Source organism: Brienomyrus brachyistius, chromosome 24 (genome assembly GCF_023856365.1).
Source record: "Brienomyrus brachyistius isolate T26 chromosome 24, BBRACH_0.4, whole genome shotgun sequence".
In the NCBI taxonomy this organism is placed as follows: Eukaryota; Metazoa; Chordata; class Actinopteri; order Osteoglossiformes; family Mormyridae; genus Brienomyrus; species Brienomyrus brachyistius.
The window spans coordinates 9,045,985-9,067,763 of record NC_064556.1 but is presented as its reverse complement, the minus strand read 5'-3'; the positions used below and the strand labels follow the sequence as shown (position 1 = coordinate 9,067,763).

Here is a 21,779-nt window from a genome sequence, read left to right as displayed (position 1 = left end):
GGCCACACTCGGAGGGACAGGGCACAAGAACACACTCGGAGGGACAGGGCACAAGAACACACTCGGAGGGACAGGGCACAAGGCCGGGGGTGTGGCCACACTCGGAGGGACAGGGCACAAGGCCAGGGGTGTGGCCACACTCGGAGGGACAGGGCACAAGAACACACTCGGAGGGACAGGGTACAAGGCCGGGGGTGTGGCCACACTCGGAGGGACAGGGCACAAGGCTGGGGGTATGGCCACACTTGGAGGGACAGGGCACAAGGCCACACTCGGAGGAACAGGACACAAGGCCGGGGGTGTGGCCACACTCGGAGGGACAGGGCACAAGGCCAGGGGTGTGGCCACACTCGGAGGGACAGGGCACAAGAACACACTCGGAGGGACAGGGCACAAGGCCAGGGGTGTGGCCACACTCTGAGGGACAGGGCACAAGGCCGGGGGTATGGCCACACTTGGAGGGACAGGGCACAAGGCCGGGGGTGTGGCCACACTCGGAGGGACAGGGCACAAGGCCGGGGGTGTGGCCACACTCGGAGGGACAGGGCACAAGGCCGGGGGTGTGGCCACACTCGGAGGGACAGGGCATAAGGCCGGGGGTGTGGCCACACTCGGAGGGACAGGGCACAAGGCCACACTCGGAGGGACAGGGCACAAGGCCGGGGGTGTGGCCACACTCGGAGGGACAGGGCACAAGAACACACTCGGAGGGACAGGGCACAAGGCCGGGGGTGTGGCCACACTCGGAGGGACAGGGCACAAGCCTCGGCAGAATAGTCACATGTCTGTGGGCCCGTGAGCAAGGCCCTTAACCCCCAGCTCCAGGGGTGCTGCACGTTAGCTGCCCTAGCTGTGTAACCCTTGCCATGCTATGGAGAACAAGATGGGGTTGGTAAAGATGAACATTCCTCTATTTCTGCAAAAATGGCAAATAAAATGTTTACACACACTTTTATCTTAGCCATTGACATAAGTGTTACCCTCTATCGGGGAGCTTTCACACCAACATTAAGAAGTTCCTTCACTTCCTACGCTTCCGCGTTTATTGCTATGAGTGGCTCCCCTGCAGTTTGTGCCTATTCTGAAGCAGGGACTAAAAAAGGATTCTGAAACTGCCTCCAAGGAACTACAAATCGGGCCCAGTTCCTGGTTCCGGAAAAAGGTTCTGGTTCCATAAAAAAGTTCCTGCGACGTAAAAGTGCCCCAATGATTCCAATCCTCTCTTCCTCTTGCCTATTGACTGCATGCTTGAATTTCTTATATCTAGCTGGTTAACATAAACTCAGCAGGTTTAAATACTTTATATATACAAAAATATACCTATCTCATCTTTTTTCTATAGATCATAGGCTACGTTCACACTGCCATGCTGAAGTGATTCAAATTAGATTTTTTGCCTTAATGTGACACAGACCTGATCTTTTCAAATCACATTTGTGTCACTTTCATATGTGGTACTAAATCGGATACGTATCCGATTCGAGGCCATGCGACCTGAATGTGAACGCTCAGATCGGAATTCATGTGGCTTTTTGCTTATACGAATGCGCTGACATCATCAGCCTGCGCCGGCAGGCTCGTACCCACATATCTCTTGGTGCAGCAGCTCCAGTAATAACTGTGAAAACAGAAAAAGCTAGCCGTCTGACTTTTTTTATCCTTTTCGACCTGCTCATGTACAGCTGATGTCTGTCGTCCTCCAGAGCAAAGTGCGATACATGCGTGAGCTACTAACGCGTCCATATTTAATGCCATGAGTCGTCCCACAGATATGACGTTTTTTGTTGTTGGTGATGCAGTTGACCCGTGTAAAAACGTATCAATCGACCGATGTATTCACATTACAGTCAGATACAGGTCACTTATAGTTATGAATGTGAATCGTCAAGACAGACAAATCCGATCTGAGCAAAGAATCAGAATTGAACGATGTGGCTGGCAGTGTGAACTTGCTGTATACATTCATTTATGCACTTTTTTCAGCAGACACTATTGTCCCAAGACACATACAATTGAGAATTCAGGGTCACAGTCACTAGACAGATAGTCACTGGAGTAAATGGGGCTAAGGACCTTGCTACGGGCCCAGTGGTGAAATCACCTGAGAGTCACACATGCACTACATGTTTGTATTTTACCGAAAATGACTGTCATTACCTAGTGAGTACCCTACTGTTCCTGCTGGTTACCTGTCCTGCACTGCATGGACAAAAGACTTGGACTCTGGGGGTGTAAATCCTTGACCCCAAGGTAATTCTATTTAACTAACATCATTGAGGGAATGATTCAATGCATCGGAAATCATTCATCCTGATCAATGATTAATCGATGTTGTTTTTGTTCCACAAATATTAATTTCACAAATATTAACATGGGAACTTAATTACACACTATTAATGGCATGCAAAGAAAGTAGAACCTCAGAACATTAATTGTTATTATTACATAATGAGACAAGGAGAAAAGGGCAGTGTTATAATTATGCATGCTGAACTGTACAGAAAAAAAAAACAGAACACAAAGGAGGTTCTATCTGATCTGAGGCACTGGTGGGGCTGGAGGGTTCAGCTTAGATAGCAGAATGACTGAAGAATGAGAGACTGACCTGCAGGCCAGATTTAATAACGAAGAGCGAAGAGGCTTCGAGACCTCCACTACGGAAGGCATCCGACCATCCAGAGTGCAATCACTCCATTATTTTAATAGTTGTCTCCTCATCAATACTTTAAGTTTGCAACATCTGAGCTAATGTCTAAATATCCACAGAGACTGACGCCAATATATTGATATTAATGAAAACCAGCTGATACCAATGTCTAAGCATTACATCGTGCATCTCTAATGTTACTTAGCTGGCTAGTTATCCAACTCGGTCTCGTCCATTGCTACCGTAGCTTGCAAAAAAAGACTTTTCTGTGCTGCAAAAGCGAGCCATTTCCCAAAAGTGTTGTAGAGCAAAGGTTATCTTAACCATTAGAGAGTGTTCTGTGCTATAAAACAGGGGCAAGTTTCCCAAAGGCACGGTAAGGGACAGATCATCGGGCGGCGCTTCCTATGAACGCCGAGCCTTCCCCCGCCAGCCTACATTCCGGAAGGTCGCGTGCCGACGCGTGCTATTTCGTGCATGTGAATGCAGGAGCGTGCAACCCGGAAGCAGATTCATCTCCATTTCTTCCTCAAAATCAAATTTGACATTCAGATGACGCTCCGAATCGGCACCTTAATAATCGATTCATCACGATGCATGGATGTATCTTTACACCCCAGTCGGCCAGAGAGGAGAAGACCTGAATATGAGCTCTGCAGCCGAGTATCCCCACAGGCACGATTCACAATGTGTTCCCTGCACTCCCAAAACTGGCAAGGGATGAGACTTAAGGCTGCCCCCCGCCCCTGCCCAGGCCCCACCCTGAGGAAGGAGCATATTATCTGCACTGTTAGAGCACTGCCTCCGTTTCCCCTTCTTCTTTACCTAAGAGAAAAAAACTCCAGCCAGGGAGCATTACGGTAACATTGTACTTAATGCAGTCACCATAAAGCATTACTGATTCCTTCATAATCCATTACGATGGCTTATACTGACCATTATAATGCATTGTGAAGGTATTATAGTGCATTATAGATGAGAGCTTCATAGAGCAGTCATAATGCACAATAAACATGGCTATAATGTGTTATGCCTTTTTTAAATAGCGATGTTTATAATACTTTATGAATGCATTATAATGCATTATGAAGGTATCCATTATACATGTGTGTTTTAAGTAAAGTGTTACTAGCATGACTAATCATTTCAGCTTAACTCTCACCAGTATTTTGCCATTTCACTGCCCTTTTCCAAATAAAGCAACTCACAAAAAATTCAGCACATCTCCAAGAATTTTGGGAACCATGCTCAGCCAGACTGACCCAGCCCCTTAACCAACGACACGCAAAGTGGAGTCACCTTGTGATGACTAACGATTACGTCTCACACTCAGCTAGCAGGAACCGGACCCGAGTGGCTTCCAAATCCAGGTCGAATGACACGCTTTGCCTAGCTTACCACAGTGCCCTGGCCAAACCAAACGCGCACACACTCCTTGTCCTTGTCACTGGCATGGTGGTTGTGTCTCCGAAGACCCTCCAAAAATAGCATACGCTCTGAAAGTTCCCTCTCCAAAGAAATTTTTAGTAAGGTGAAAGATATATTCCCACTACACAAGCTGGGCTCCATTCCAAACATTGACCAGCAAAAGTCTAGATTTGCAGCGGATAATATGTACGACTTAGAGGAGACTGAAGTTTCTGCTACAAGATAAATTACTGAGGCATGTGAAAAAGGCTTATTACAATCCTACAACTTCAGATTAGCTTTTCAGGAAACGGGACATTAATATAAGCTGACTGTGTTGTCATTTGTCTATTATTCATAAACTGGTGGTCATTTGGTTGGTCATTCTTTGAAAACACTATTTGACTATTGCTGAAAGTTGGAATTGCCCTACATAAGTGGATTTTGAGCTTTTGAAATGAATAAATTCAATTAGAATGCCAGGCTTCAAACAATGGCATAAAGGGAACAAAATCATTAGAAGTTTTATATTGACATGTTTTTTTATTTGCTTTGAATTAGAACAACTCATTAAATTCATAAACACACACTTGATCTGCCAGTTTTGTTTATAGGTTTATAACAGGGCACATGGCCGCGGGCCGCACTCGGGGGGGGGGGGGGGGGGGCGCAAAACGGGAGCATGGACACACTCGGGGGGGACAGGGCACAAGGCCGGGGGTGTGGCCACACTAGGAGGGACAGGGCACAAGGCCATACTTGGAGGGACAGGGCACAAGGCTGGGGGTGTGGCCACACTCGGAGGTACAGGGCACAAGGCCAGGGGTGTGGCCACACTAGGAGGGACAGGGCACAAGGCCATACTTGGAGGGACAGGGCACAAGGCTGGGGGTGTGGCCACACTCGGAGGTACAGGGCACAAGGCCAGGGGTGTGGCCACACTAGGAGGGACAGGGCACAAGGCCATACTTGGAGGGACAGGGCACAAGGCTGGGGGTGTGGCCACACTCGGAGGGACAGGGCACAAGGCCGGGGGTGTGGCCACACTCGGAGGGACAGGGCACAAGGCCGGGGGTGTGGCCACACTAGGAGGGACAGGGCACAAGGCCAGGGGTGTGGCCACACTCGGAGGTACAGGGCACAAGGCCAGGGGTGTGGCCACACTAGGAGGGACAGGGCACAAGGCCATACTTGGAGGGACAGGGCACAAGGCTGGGGGTGTGGCCACACTCGGGGGGGACAGGGCACAAGGCCGGGGGTGTGGCCACACTCGGGGGGGGACAGGGCACAAGGCCGGGGGTGTGGCCACACTCGGAGGTACAGGGCACAAGGCTGGGGGTGTGGCCACACTCGGGGGGGACAGGGCACAAGGCTGGGGGTGTGGCCACACTCGGAGGTACAGGGCACAAGGCCAGGGGTGTGGCCACACTAGGAAGGACAGGGCACAAGGCCAGGGGTGTGGCCACACTCGGAGGTACAGGGCACAAGGCCGGGGGTGTGGCCACACTAGGAGGGACAGGGCACAAGGCCATACTTGGAGGGACAGGGCACAAGGCTGGGGGTGTGGCCACACTCGGAGGGACAGGGCACAAGGCCGGGGGTGTGGCCACACTCGGAGGGACAGGGCACAAGGCCATACTTGGAGGGACAGGGCACAAGGCTGGGGGTGTGGCCACACTCGGAGGTACAGGGCACAAGGCCAGGGGTGTGGCCACACTCGGAGGGACAGGGCACAAGGCCAGGGGTGTGGCCACACTCGGAGGTACAGGGCACAAGGCCGGGGGTGTGGCCACACTAGGAGGGACAGGGCACAAGGCCATACTCGGAGGGACAGGGCACAAGGCCGGGGGTGTGGCCACACTCGGAGGGACAGGGCACAAGGCCATACTTGGAGGGACAGGGCACAAGACCACACTTGGAGGTACAGGGCACAAGGCCAGGGGTGTGGCCACACTAGGAGGGACAGGGCACAAGGCCGGAGGTGTGGCCACACTAGGAGGGACAGGGCACAAGGCTAGGGGTGTGGCCACACTAGGAGGGACAGGGCACAAGGCCGGAGGTGTGGCCACACTAGGAGGGACAGGGCACAAGGCCGGGGGTGTGGCCACACTCGGAGGGACAGGGCACAAGGCCGGAGGTGTGGTCACACTCGGAGGGACAGGGCACAAGGCTGGGGGTGTGGCCACACTCGGAGGGACAGGGCACAAGGCTGGGGGTGTGGTCACACTCGGAGGGACAGGGCACAAGGCTGGGGGTGTGGCCACACTCGGAGGGACAGGGCACAAGGCCACACTTGGAGGTACAGGGCACAAGGCCAGGGGTGTGGCCACACTAGGAGGGACAGGGCACAAGGCCGGAGGTGTGGCCACACTAGGAGGGACAGGGCACAAGGCCGGAGATGTGGCCACACTAGGAGGGACAGGGCACAAGGCCAGGGGTGTGGCCACACTAGGAGGGACAGGGCACAAGGCCAGGGGTGTGGCCACACTAGGAGGGACAGGGCACAAGGCCGGGGGTGTGGCCACACTCGGAGGGACAGGGCACAAGGCCGGGAATGCAGCGGTACTCAGAGGGCCATGGGGAAGCCTGATAGTGATGAATGAATTGAGGGTGAACTAGAGCAAAGCTGAGCTGACTGATAAAAGCCGCCAGGGAGGACAGCCTCCGTGACCAAATACAGCAAAAGCGATGAGTACAGCGAATCCCACTGGCCTTTTTTCCCCTTCGTCTTTCATGCACATCCTACAGTTACATGGTGCTGTTTTCCGATTTAGCCACAGCGCATTTCACAGGCAGCCATAGGTACATGGCCAATAAAAAACCAAGAATATCCTGACCACAGTCTGCTTACTGCTTCAGTCCAGCTTCCAGCCGCTGTTTATCCCTTATAACCTTGTGTGAGAGCACACAGAATGTCTATTTCGGGCTGTATAGATGTACTGCAGGGTGCAGGAGTCAAAAAATAAAATGAGGAGTAGTCCCATCTCAGGAAGAGGGGGCAGACTGTCAAAAAGCCCCAGGAGAAACAACGGCACGCAAATCCAGCCCGGTGACGGGGTGCGTGGAAGCCGGAACGCCGGCCGGTGGCAACGAGGCAGTGCGGTCCTGAGGCTACAGAATCCCGCTACGGCAGAAGGCCACACGCCAACTGTTTGGAGAGCCGGGAAGGGGAAGCACTCCAATGAGATGCAAGATTAGTGGAGGCGTGCCAGCCAAATGTGCCTGGCAGAGTGAGAAGACACCAACCGCGGCCTGCACGCCCACACAAACACACAGAAACGCACAGCCTGCTCCGCCGAGGAAGCCTTACTCTCGCACACTATACGACATACAAACGATGCACACAGCACATCAGTTCCCTACGAGACTCGCTCCGCTATTAATGTCATTCTGAGTAAAACCACCTGCATCTGCAGGCTACAAAGCTGCAGTGACCAGACCCGGGCCATAGCAAGTTCCCACCAACCACAAGAAGGGATCGACAACCAGACAATGTGCTTCTTGTACCCGGCAGAAGCGTCGATTTCACAGCACAAGTGCCTGCTTGTGAGCTTCTCACACCTCGTAGCTTAGCTTACGCTCACAGTCACAGAGACGCAGTGGGTTCGACCCCGTACAGCCTGCGCTCATCGGCACAGGGGCGTCCACAGCCGAGAAGATCTTCAGAAATGATTTACACCGGGAGGAAAATATTACATTCGGCAATAATCACTCACCTGCACCAAAAATATAATAAGGAAGTAAAAGTTGGCAATTCTTCTGAACTGTTCGAAAAGGTTCTTGGGAAGAAAGTTCCAAACAGTGTACTGCAAAAAAAAGAGAAGAGGAAACTCAATTCTGCGACTGCTTTTTCTGTTACACGCAAAACCACATGTACTTATCAGGCGAAGCTACATGTTTGTACTGGTGCTGAAGCGTTCAGTGAGAGAGAAAAAAAAATACACAGAGACTACCGAATCTGGCCAAAGGGCATGCTTCTCAAGGCCAGTTCCTTTTTTAACAGAAATGCATTCGGTGCTATCTGGTTCTCAGACGCTCGTTTTGCCTATAACATACTTAATGCATTTGGATAAGGGACTTATCTCCTTAATCCTGCTGGTGGTAAGTGAAAACCAGTTAACTTCTGTGCAGATCTTTTAAGTGGGCGAGACCTCTTATACTCCTATAGCTGAGAGAACACTTATCTTTACAAGCCCCTATCATCGCAGGACAGGTGACGCTAATCGGGCCCCAAGAGAACAAGCGCGGCACAGAAAGCAGGACACAGGACGAGGGGTAGGGAGACAGTAGCGGTGTCAACCTGACTGATCACGTCCACAAGTGTGTCTTTATGCAGGTGTCCCTACTATTCAGTCACTGAGGGGATGACACGAGAGAGAGGGATTATGAGGTCATCGTGATGTCATCGCAGAAAGAAAGTCACAGGATTAGAATAGAGACAGTCAGTCAAGTCAAATGGGGAAAAGACTGTCCAGTCACAACAAAGGCAGTAAGGGAAGGATGGGTGTTGGGTATTATAACGCTGAGGGGGAAAATGTCGGACAACTGGCCATGCAGGGATCCAGCTCAAGGGAGAGGCGTGATCATAATACCGCAGTGCGCACAAACAGACACTACGCACTGTAAACAAATCCATCATTACATAACATGTACGTCAGGGCTGCGCGGAATATCGTTGTCTCAATGTGCGCATGCACAATAATCACGTCGGTTTTATAGGTACAGCTTCGTGGCCAATGACAACTCACGGCAACACCAACTCATTCAACACACTCGCTTGCTAGATAAGATCTATTTGGCTGTAGTTTTTGGCTGTAATTTTGGGTGATTGTATCTCCTTTTTTGTTTTATAAATATTACGATATTACCCGCGAACATTTTGCTTACAGCAATGTGATGCCGATATCTAATAACGTGCTAATATATGTGATGGATCTCAATAGGGGAGGAGGCAAGTTTAAGTAAGCGCAGGGCAGCTCTGGAACCAAGCTAAGCACGAGCATGCTCCGGCATGTTCTGCCAGTACAGGCAGCCCCCATGCATTAAGGGCAGAGGATTAAAGGATAGGGAAGATGGAACAGACGGCATGGCAGGTATGCATTACAAAAAGGAAAGCTCAATTTGGAGAAGGGGAAGTAGGGAGGAACATGAAGGATGCAGAGTTGACAGGATGGTGACCCCTGTGTCTGAGATATAGTAAAATACTACTCAAGACATCTAATGTTACCAGAACCAGCTAAAACATAATGGATTATTTAAAAGGTCAAAATATAACAAGCAACTAAAATAAAACCGATGGTGCCGCTTTGCATTATGGCCAATGACATGCTAATTTACATTAACCTTTTGATTGACGGCTAAATAACAAATCTCCGTTTCCATGGAAACAGTCCATTCTAAATAATATCGCATTTCCTTCATCGTGCAGGTACTGTGGCTTTCGGAGTACTAACTCTATTGCATTTATGTCTGGTAGAGATTGTGTGTCTTATATGGTCAACTAAAGGGTCTCCATAGTGAGGCAAGATAAATTCACTGAGACATAGCATTCATGTACGTAGGTCAAATATAGTACCCAACACTAAAATCAATGTGTACTATCATATAATGTTTGTTTGTACAGATTTAAATGGGTGTCCTAGTACCGGGTAGTATGACCAGAAATTTGTATCTCAGTGTTTTTTAGGATTCTGGCAGTTTCACGGTAATACCGCCTTGTTTTTTTCCCCAAGCTGACCCTTACTTTGGCAGCAAGAATTTACATCGATAAAATACTTTCATGAAAGTTTTTAAAAAGGCGTGTTTTTATTATTAAAAAATCCGTATTAGCAACGTGTTTTACAGATTTTACTGTCGCTTTGATACATTTCCCAGATCAGAAATGAAATTCTCATAAACAATTGCACAACTTCCACATCATCGAGTCCCTTGCGTGCATCATAAATGCAAAGCCTCATTCTTTTGGTCCAAATTGCAAATGCGTTGGCACAGTCATGCAAATGATTATAAACAATCATCTGCAGTTTCCTACATTATCTATTGCTTATGTCATGTCGGTCAAAATATTTAATACTGGTTCTCTGTTAAATAATCTCACTCCCTCCACAAAACGTCTAGGCATTAGGTCACTGCATCAGTCATTACATGCAGAATGGTTGAAGCAGTTGTCATAATCTATCATATTCTCTATATATCTCTGTTACAGTTTTTTTATATATATATATATAAATGTATCCTGAGTTGATGAATTGCTCTCAGCTGAATCTTGACGTTCACCAAAAGCGGGGAATGTCTAAAGCGTTAGATCAACTAATGATCAACCAGTGATCAGCTCAGAGGTGCATCTCATGGACTTTCAGTTGGTGAACAAATACTGACAGAGCACAAGACAGCGTTACAATTCGGTAAAGGAAGCACACCAAGGAAATGAACAGGGTCGACAGCTGGTAAGGAGAACAGGAGTAAGGCTGCGTGGTGGAAGGGTAGGGAGGCAAAGCAGAGGAGGAGGCAGAAGAGGCCAAGAAGAGAGACACGTTCCTGAAATGTCCTCAGCCATGGCCTTACAACAGGTATGTAATCCAATAACGTGCACTGTACTCTAATACTGCATACTGCAATGCTTCGTAGTACAGTATTCTACTTGCATTTTATACTATATAATAAATATACTTTATACAGTTACGTGCTGTACATATACTGTAGCATGCGCACATATGTATGCATACTGACAGTGTGTATATATACGCACTGTAAGTACGCAGAGGTGGTCCCCTCTCAACACACTGCACATCTCTATAGCACTTCGGGTGTGTTACTGCACGACAGTATGTGAAGAATTCATACCACACAGGAAATTAAAGCCGGAATTCAACCCAGCCCTAGATTGCTGCCATGTAGTGGTGCAGAGCTGTGGCGGACCACTGCATCCTTACCTTAGAGGACACGATGCGGTTGTCACAGAAGGCTTGCTGGAGAAAGGCTTCCGGTGTGAGAAGCGACCTGCGCCCCACGCAGATCGTCCTGCTGCCCACTCTCCTCTCATCTCCACCGAACTACAGGAGACCGGACAGACATGAGAGCCACAGGTCCCAGTACAGCGACAAAATTAACACCGCAGCAGTTAGACAAAGAACATCAGAACGTTTGTGAACTATGAAGTGCGACGCGAGTCCCTTTTATTCAAACTTTTAACGTCGCCAAAACATCGTGGAAATTATCATTAGAAAAAGTGTATTCCTATGGTAAAAAAAAAAAACAATATCTGAAAGACAGTGACACAGATTTCTCAGGTCTTTACGCTAAAGGCCTACTTGGTTCTCCCTGGTGGAGATCTTCGGTAATGTACGATACGTCGAACGGCGCGTGGGTGCGGCAGCACCACTACAAGGATATCCTCAATTAAGGAATCCATCCATCCATGTTCCAAACAGCTTTTCCTTCTGGGTCGCGGGGGGGGTCCGGAGCCTATCCCGGAAGCCTATCCCGGGGGGGGGGCAGCCCATCACAGGGCCAATTAAGGAATCACTTTACTTAACAATGGGAAACTTAAGTGTGATCTTTGCTGCCGTGTTTTACCAAAAGAATCAAACCTTACAAATTAAGCCAGACATCTGAGCACGAGGCACAGGATCGACATCGGTGAAGATTTAACTTTCTTCCAGTGCTAGCTGGCGGCACATTGGGAGCCATCGTCAAGTTTCTCGCGGCCTTAGTGGGGGAAATGATGAGCCAGCAACCAGGATTCTGTCAGGATAGCCAAAGAGGAGACACCCAACACTCTGGAGAGATTCATCCATCCTCTAGCTGTTGATTTGCGCTAAATGTAGGGGTGCAACCGCATGTGAATTTTGCGTGCGGTATAAACCTTTTTCGGCTTCACGGTTCACCAAAGGCAGTGCATCTAATGACGTGCGCGAATAAGAAAACGTGACACAGAACATTAAGTGGCCTTATAACACTCAGATGACAAAAGCTTTGCACTCTTCTCTGCAAGTCGTAAAATCAAGGACAAACCAAAATACCCCAGAGCAGAGACAGGGAAGTATGGTATGCCGTGATATATTGAAGGAAAATAAGTATGTGTAATAAATTTAACGTAAAAAAAAAACATCCCAAAAGTCTGTACGTCAAAACCTTTAATAGCAAGATGAGCGGCAATGCTGAACTGCTGTCTGACTATGACGCAGATTAATCTTACATTAGCATTCAGATGATTTGGAACAAACAGTTCGATGATAATGGCACTCGAAGCATCCAAATAGGAATCTCGGCCTTGAGAGGGAGTGAGCGTTTGCATAACACAGGGCCCTGGCAGGAAGCAGGCGCAGACCTTAAATATCACGCTGAAACATGTCAGCTGCATAAAATAGCCAAGTCCTGACAGCTCCTCTGCCCGAGCGGCAGAAAACAAATCTAAGAAAGGTTCGGAAATATTGCATCCACATATATACAGTTTAAAGATGTAAAATGACAACAAATGTTTCAAAATAAGCTAGCTATGTTAGACCGGGTTCAGAAGAGCTGAGGTTATCCACTGGGCTACAGAGGATTTAAAAAAAAAAAAAAAGGGAAAAGAACCAGTGGTCGGGGGGGGGGGGCATACAGTGCCTCCGTCCCCCAAGGGGTAAACAACCTGATAAAAATCCTGTCTGCAATCTCTCCCCGTGAGTCTTTTTATTGCCTAAATCCCCCTCACACAGTAGTCTGCATATATTTACATCCTTACAGAATCTGTTCCACGTATACATACACATATATACATACACATACACACACACATATATATATAGACACACACACACACTCTCTCACGCATTTCTACAGAGCGGCAAATAACACAGGGCTCATTTCCAAGTACAGTTGCACCCTGCCCTGCCAGGACCTGCCCACGAGTTCCTGTCATGCAGGGGATATACACTCCCCCCCCCCCCCCCCCCCCCCCACAGCCCCCCCGCCACCGCCAAACTGCCAGAAAACATGGACCACCAGGAAAGTTGTGCCTGTTCTCTAAGGGCACAAAGCTGTGAGGTTGTAGCTGAGGGTGGGTCATGGGGGCTTGATGGAGGCCGTCAACTGGGGGAGGGGGGCAGAACACAAAGACTGCTGCAGTGCAAATGGTATTTAACTGCTGTATCCTCAGGAGCTACAGTGCTTCCACGGATCCCGGCATAGACAATGGAGGGGGAGGGTCTGGACCCGTCCACTCCCTGTGAGCAAGGTCTCGTTAAACCAACCTTCGTAATTCACTGGATCTGGCTGAACCGAAGCTTGAATAAACTGCACAATTCAAACACATTAAACACTTGCTAAGCTAACACTGCAGCACCCCAGGGCTGCACTTTCGAAAGATCAATTATGCCATGTGGACTCTACACGTTAGCTAGTTATTACTAGCAAACCGATGCAGCTAAAGAGTGGAAACACGTGCACAGTACAAGAGCTATTATTAGGCTATAAGATTAGGGTTTGAATTCTGGGTGGGAAAAAAAAACTAAACTGGCGATCGTATCCGAATGAGCAAAGCTGCAATGAAGAGGTAAAAGATGCCCCAGGCCTCAGGTAAACTGCGCACACGGGGACACAAAACACCGATCGCGTAAGTACCAATATTACTTTGTACTAATTAGCTGCAGCAAATGTCTCAGAGAACCTTCGGATCTCAATTAAAACCGGCATGAAGAACTTCTGTGTTGAAACTGTACAAAACTGGACACCAGAGAAAGGACTGAGACCTTTGCATTGTTATTAGGTAGCGATTAAGAACAGGATCAATGTTTTCCCTTTTCATAAAGCAGATCCTTTCTGCTTCCATGCTATTAAATATAATAGAACTTCACAGTATCGATTTTTGTTAATGTATGTGGTACTAAAATGATTAAAGTTTAATGACGTGACAATCTCTCCAAGTAAATGGCAATAACTCAATCAAGTCCACCACATACACTTCCTCTAGGAAATACGCAACACTGTGGATCTTTATTACTGATGGACTATCTCGCTTACTGCACTTTGCTGTCATTAAATCCACCATTGGACTGTTCAAATACATCACAATGTACCGACACATTCATTTCACACATGCGGTGTAGAAAGCACAATATAAATATGCCTGATAGAAGATAAACGTAAATAAACATACTGAGAGGGAATGAGCGCATTTGGAAAAAATAGAAAATGTCCAAAACGGACAACGCGACATCATTTTCTTAAACCCTTACACAGAATATGAACTTCTCCCATTCACATCATCTCGTCAGCCGAACACTGCAACACCTGAAAGTGTTCACACAGCATACAGAATGCAACATAACTCTTGCGTGGCATTAACACAAAACTAATCAGTATTCATGAAAATGAATCAATGCATTCACATATGTAAGCAAACATATCAAAGAATGACAATATTTTTGGCAGCTAAATCCATGATTATCTGAATTGCATGACAGATTACGTTATTAAATTTTAGAAACCAATTGCCTCTTTAATCTTATTATAGTGTGTATGCCCTGCAATGGACTGGCATCCCATTCCAGCAGGACCCCCACCTTTTTGCATTCGGTTCCTGGGATACGCTCCAACCACCAGGCCAAACATGACCCTGAGCTGGATAAATATTTAGAAGGCTGGTGGCTGGATGCTTAAACTCAGTTGTGCATTATTTATATCATCAGTTTGGAGCCTCTGCTTCTGTGATGATATGAGACCTGCCTCTGACATTCAGAACGAGGACTGTGACCTTCTCACGCTGAAGGGATTCGGGTGTTTCCACAATCCACAGCATGACGTCACCTGGAGCTTAAGGTAGGGCTCCAGACGAACCATGATCTAACGAAGCACACTGGAACCCCAGAAAGATAGCAAGTAAACAAGGGGAACTCGCCTGGAACAAGGTTACTGGGACTCACCGGGGGGGGGGGGGGGCAAGGCAGTACTGTCCGTGGGTTTGATGGTTGAGCCGCCCATGCAACCCAGGGAGATTCAGTACAGGATGACTACATTAAAGGCTGGGGGGTTAGATGTCACTGGATGATCATCATGAGTGGGATGGACCAGGACAGATCAGACACTGGCAAAGGGTACTGCTTTCAGGAACCGTGGAGGAACCGGAGCTGAGACGTCAGTCGCTAGCTATTTACAGCCAGCATTATCGGCACACGTAGTATGGGCCTCAGCTGCTGGTTCTCCCCTGGTGTGGAGATGCTCACCAGTCCCAGGGTGAATGCTGTGCAGTTGGAGCACTGCTCCAAGTCAGCTGGTCGGCTACCTACAGGTGACTATGATTTGTACGTATTGAACAAACGGCAGTTTGAATGGGTCCCTGCTATTGACACTGTGGTGTTACTGGGAGACCACTTTCCCATTTATTTCATAAACTGCAGATGTGTTTATTCTTGTCAAACATCGGGAAGTTGTGTGAGCAACTATAAATGAAAATATAAGTCAAATAAAACAAATTTGCTTTATAACATAGAAAGAGCATGTAACAGTGCACGTCTGACATTGTATTAACTGGCTGTGTGGTGATGGCAGAGTCAAATTCTAGGCTGTGCTTTAAATGCACTAGCTACCAGTTTCATTGCATGAAACAGAGCAGTATTTAATGTCCCTTGTAGAAAGAATGCCTTGAATTTTCTCTGATCTTCTAACTGCTAGAGGAGGTTACTTTGATGAATCAAAGCTATGACATTTTCTTGCTAATAAATGTACTGAAATGGTGAACATACTATAGATTTTTTTGTTACCAAACAATATTGAGTGTATTTTTAGCAAATGTTAAGTGAGTAACATGCAAATGTAGAAGATCTCAGCGTGTGCAAAAAATTTACCGGTAGTGCATATTTGGGGAAAATGGAGATACTCAGAGAATATGACCGTGAAGCATGGCTTCCTGGACAATGATCCACGGAGAGGAGACTCCAGCTGAACCTAGAATTCAGCAGCGGTGGAGATTTCAGGTCCAGAGAGTACAAATCCAGACCACGATTTTGTTTCAACCAACCAGTTGAGTGCTCCGTGATTGTGACTCAACTGGTTGGTTGAAACAAAATCTTGGCCTAGATTTGTACTCTCTGGACCTGAACTTCCCACCTCTGGAATTCAGAAGGTTCCACGGCAGGCCCAGGACACGCTTGAGGGATCATACCTCCCAGGTGGTTTGGGAGCATCTGCAGATGCTGGCAGAACAAGCTAGAGTCCGTGACTTTGGAGAAAAAAAAGGAACCGGCTCTAGTGGAGGGCAATATGACGATATTTCATCATAATCTGAATTTCACATTTCAGAGGTATCACCACAGACCACTGCATTTACATTTACTTTTATTTAGCACATGCTTTTGTCCAAAGTGACATACAATTAATTGCAGATTACAAACATACGTGCAGTGGAAGAGTCGAACAGACATAAGTGTGGCCAAGCTGAACTCCCAATGAATGCCTAGTTACTAGCGCACTACCTAAGACAAACCGGCAAGCACCCGTCACGTGATGCCTGTGTGTTCAGAGGCTGCAACAGTGCTACAACAAAAACAGACCAATGCGAAACAAAGTAATTTCAGCCTGCATAAGATCTCAGAGCTGCCTGTATATCATACTTATCAGTCTCAGTGGATCTCAGTTGAGTAACTAGATCTCGAACTAAAAACTTAAAAGATTGTTTTTAATTGGTTAATTGATATTTCAGTAAAATCCCATTATAGCAAACTCACATATAGCGGAATATCGTCTATAATGGACGAGGTCCGCTGGTCCCGATGTTGTGCGCCTTTATGAACATGCAATAAAGAATTGGATATAGCTGACTCGCATATATATACCGGAATTCCGCTTATAACAGACAAACAATTTGGTCCCCCGGGGCCGCTTATAGCTGTAGTTTTGTTTGGCTATGACCCACATGCAGGCTCCGCCTACAAGGCGCATGGCGTGTCGGTGATTTCCAGCGCATATACGTAGTCACGCTCTATAAATAGGCATGAAATTACAGCAGGCAGCACTGATTGGTCTGTGTGGCTGTCCATCACCAGGCATGCGGTGGGTCGGCAGACAACGCTCGCAGCTGGAGGGATGCACTAAGCAATGAGGTCAAGGTTACTACTGTACCATACATGTATAACCACTTATTGGCCATATAAACTTCCAACAGTCAAGTAAAGTTAAATCACTACAATATAATGTACAATATATTAATCTATACCACAAGTGTGTCTGCTGGGGTGTGGCATGAGTAAATGGTGTCCTGTAGTTGTGTTCTGGGCGTACAGCCACTCTGGATATAACAGACTCTGGATATAACAGACTTTGGATATAACGGACTGTTTTGCCAGGTGCCTTGAAGTCCGTCATAACGGGATTTTACTGTACTACATAATTTTTTATTTTTTTTTTAAATGTGATCTGTATGGTTAATCATGATAATACCCAAAGGTATCGTGATATGACATTTTTGACTTATCGACCACCTCTAGACTGGTCTGGTTTGACCTGCTGAGCATGCATCATTAGTGGAATCATTCGTTTAAAAAATAAAAGGCAGTATATTTGCTTGTGATAGTATATATCTTATATAAAATGGGAGTTTCCAGCTATTGAACAAGTTTACAAGTCAAGTTTACCTGGACCTCGACTGTTTTTTTTGGAAGGAGGATTGTCATTAGGGGAAAATACATGGGGCCAGGCTTAAAATGGCCAGACCAAATGACACCTATGACAGAAAATACATTTTTTTTACATGCTTCAAGTGTAAATGTTCAAGAGTTACCAAGTGCCGGATACACTAAAGACTGACCTACACAAAAACACCCACAGTATCACTGTTACTGGGTCATTTTCAGCACACATTCGCATTCTGACGTAGTACTGGTGCCAACAGATGATTAGCTCGGAGTTTAAAAGCATTTTTAGCATCTGCATACTGTCAGAGAGGCCGGTTACCTTTAGCTCACTTCATAATAACATTTTTCGGTAGGAAATTTAATAAGCAGGTGTTATTCTGTATGATTGATGAATCATCGCGTATGTTTGTGTCGCCTATCAATTTAATAAGACCATCCTGTCAAAACACTAATGACTATTATTAGTTTAGAATACAGATATTAAACAAATGTTTCCCGTGGTAAAATGGATCAGGACTGGATACTTCCGAGTATGGATGATATTTGCTATCCTTACAGCCGTAACTGGCTTCAGGGAGTAAACAGGAGGTCTCTCCTCTCTTCCAAATGGGCTCATCACCTCTGTTTCACTATGAACAACCTCTCTGGGTGGGTTCGGAGAAAGGGGGGAGCCCGAGTCCTGCTTGTGCTTGATGACTTATTTTCACTTGGGAATGTTATGCTAGAGGCAGCTTGCTTTATTATATATTTATTTTTAATTTCACAGTTTTAAGTTCACTTATGTTCATGCTAAGTTAATTTGATTTAATGTGAATTGAGTTTTTTTTTAGTTGTTTTAGCTCACCGTATTATGTTTTTCGGTAGTACAATTACCTACACTTCTTGTTCACTGCAGCAGGTAAAACCAGGTATTTCTGCACACAAAGCAACGACATCACGGAAAATCATGTGTATTTTATGACCAGTGATCAGCAGCCTTAGAAATTCAATTCACCCAATGGTTAGTGGGAAACAAACAACCACAGCTCTAAGGGTAACAAATAACCAGGTCTTCAGTGTATGAAACTATTGGGATCAAGCAAATAGAAAAACTAATCTTTGAATTTGTGCATGTCATAAATAGCTAACTTCTGGCTTTCAGGACAATGTAATGTTTTATGCAGGAAAAAGGGGGAGTCATTTCTAAGTGGTACTAAATTTCCTTTATAATCCCTCCATCCATCCATGAAGAATAATCCAGTACAGGGTAGCAGTGAGCCTGGAGGCAAGACGAGGCAGCACAGGACACAAGGCAGAGGACACTCAGGACAGGACACCAGTCTGCCACAGGACAGGAGGCAGAGGACACCCAGGACAGGACGCCAGTCTGCCACAGGACACGAGGGAGAGGACACCCAGGACAGGACGCCAGTCTGCCACAGGACACGAGGCAGAGGACACCCAGGACAGGACGCCAGTCTGCCACAGGACACGAGGCAGAGGACACCCAGGACAGGACGCCAGTCTGCCACAGGACACGAGGCAGAGGACACCCAGGACAGGACGCCAGTCTGCCACAGGACACGAGGCAGAGGACACTCAGGACAGGACGCCAGTCTGCCACAGGACACGAGGCAGAGGACACTCAGGACAGGACGCTAGTCTGCCACAGGACACGAGGCAGAGGACACCCAGGACCTTGGCGAGTTTGACAGAAAAGAGGGTGCAAATATTTGTAGCACAAAATTCGTTTACCACAACATATGTAATACAATCATTGCTAAAGCTAACAAATTACAAAATACCTACAAAGTCAGCCATGGTCAGTAAATACATCTTCCTGACAGTAATGTTTAAAAATGTTAATTTTGAACTTCCCTTTGTAACTTCAATGCTGCTCAAAACACTGTTTTATGCAAACAAAAACAAAGATCCCTTTCAAAGTATTGTCTTTGATGGATCAACTTCATTGACAATCCAAATTCATTTTGAATTAAATTTGCATCCTGTTGCCACATTTTCTCCTCATCCAACACCAACCGGAAGATAAGCTGTCGCGTCAATCGTCACAAACTGAATGCTTGATGTTGTTCACTGCACATTCTTTTACAGTTTTACAAATAGGTGATCACAGATCTTTTTAGACAGAAGGTAAGACACAGTTAACAAAATTAAAAGAAAAATAACAGTAATGTTCAAAGTATCAGTCCCAAGTCAGCGTAAAGAAAAATTCAACAAATCAAATATGGTATTTCCCTTTTTAAAAAAAAAATAAAAAATTTAAATAAATGTAAAAAAAACAGGACAAAGTAATTTTATAGGAGTAATTATTATCACATTTTTCTCCATAAGCAAAATACTCAAGACAGTTTTCATTCAAGCTTTGTTTTGACCTTTCTAGAAATGGAGGTCATCAATGACAGAAAACAACATATGCTACTGGAGACTAAGCAGGGAATAAAACCCAGGACAAATTCAGCTCGAATTTATAAGGCTTTACAGAAGGCCGCCGTGACGCCCTAAGGTCACAAAACCACCTTGTGCTGTTGGGCGCACCAGCCAGTAATAAGAGACCACTTTTAGTCCCTCCAGTTGCACACAAAAAGCCCATAGAGCATCGAGACAAAGATGAAGAGCTCTTTGATAAGAATCCTGTGTGCTGCACTGTGCGCGGCTTGTGAAAACACAGTCTGAATAAACAGCACTTCAGCAAAAAAAATTCATCCGCCGCTTTTCTTATCGTTCTCACAGACACGCAAATCCCCTTAACGCACGGCTAAATAATACACCTCACGCACAGCTGATACGGCAGAAGGAAGAGGCGCGTGCAGCAACGAGAGGCCAACTGCATTTCAAGACGCATATCTATGGTTCTAAAAAAATTGTTTTTCAACTAAATGAATAAATGTAGCCGGCTCAGGGCTGTCTTGCCACAGAAGAAGCTAGTCACTAAATGGGCATTCAAATTATTTTAGGCTGAAAAACAAATTATTCATTCTCATTGTCACAACACGATCCTCCTGGCAGTCTGAATGCGAGGGGGATCCTGAAACATGAGCCTGTTAACTTGGCTCCTCATTCACGCCTCTATAGTCACTAATGGCACCCAGTTGACTTGCTTCAGTCCACTTCCCAATCCGGTCCTTGAGGACCCACAGTCGGTCCAGGTTTTTGCTCCCTCCAAGCTCGCTACCATAAGACCCACATTTTTGCTTCCTACCAGGAGCTGGGAGGGAGCAGAAACGTGTACTGTCTGTGTGTACCCAAGGACCAGATTGCGAAACACTGCTCTACCTAATATCTACAAAAGAGCTCCGGTTGTACAAGCTAGCGCCTTGGTGTCAGACTGATTTGCTGAATTTGCTGCATTAGAAATACATTTTAACATTTTGCAACTCTGCCAAAAGACAAGGCTATTGTGCCACAGGAACCCTTTCTGCATGACCAGAGATTGGATTAAAGATTCAGTATATTTGTTCAGCATTAGGGAAAATGTATCTTCCATTTGTTCTTTTTGTTATTTTCTTACGCTGGTTGACGAAAAAACGGGAAGGGGGGGGGGGGTTAACTGCATACGGACTATGTGTGTCGATTTTTTTGACTGCACTATTCACTAGTGCAACTCATGCACAGGTATGTCATCACAGAGAAGGCGAAAGTTTAATGGTTGCTCAAGGTTAACCCGGCTGTGCAAATTTAGTTAGAGGAACTACAGTCCCATCGTTACTGGCTGCATTTCTTCTCATCTGGGTTATGTTGCACCACGTTGCCTCCCTTGCACAGGCTCTGTGACAGCATTCAAGTGACCATTTCACATCAGAATTTCTGCAATTTGGTTTTTAAAAGGGCTGCACCGTAGCTCAGTGGGTAGTACTGTTGCCTCACACTTCCCGGTTCGGAGACAGTATGGAAATTCCATGTTCTCCCTTCTTCCTTTTACCACAATCTGTGACGTGCACTTGAGACGAATGGCATCACTGTCATTAAATGGCAGTGCACGCATGTGTATGTACCAACATCCAATATAGGTTGCCCACCTTCCTGAACCCCAGCATCCTAAAGTGAAATTTCTGCGTAGAGAAAACACCACTGGCAGGGTGGAAATCAGCCTTAACGTGACCCAATGAAATAAAACC

At 46.5% G+C, this 21,779-nt stretch overlaps 1 protein-coding gene across 1 annotated transcript in view; it reads right to left on the bottom strand.

Annotated features, from left to right (window-relative positions):
- LOC125719823 (phospholipid-transporting ATPase 11C-like) overlaps positions 1–21,779 on the bottom strand; it is a 66,803-nt gene that overhangs the window by 31,819 nt on the left and 13,205 nt on the right. The window contains exons 2-3 of the mRNA XM_048994596.1: positions 10,987–11,106; positions 7,771–7,860 (exon numbers count right to left, since the gene is read on the bottom strand). Of these exons, the coding sequence (XP_048850553.1) occupies positions 7,771–7,860; positions 10,987–11,106 (210 nt within the window). The remainder of the gene's footprint in view (positions 1–7,770; positions 7,861–10,986; positions 11,107–21,779) is intronic.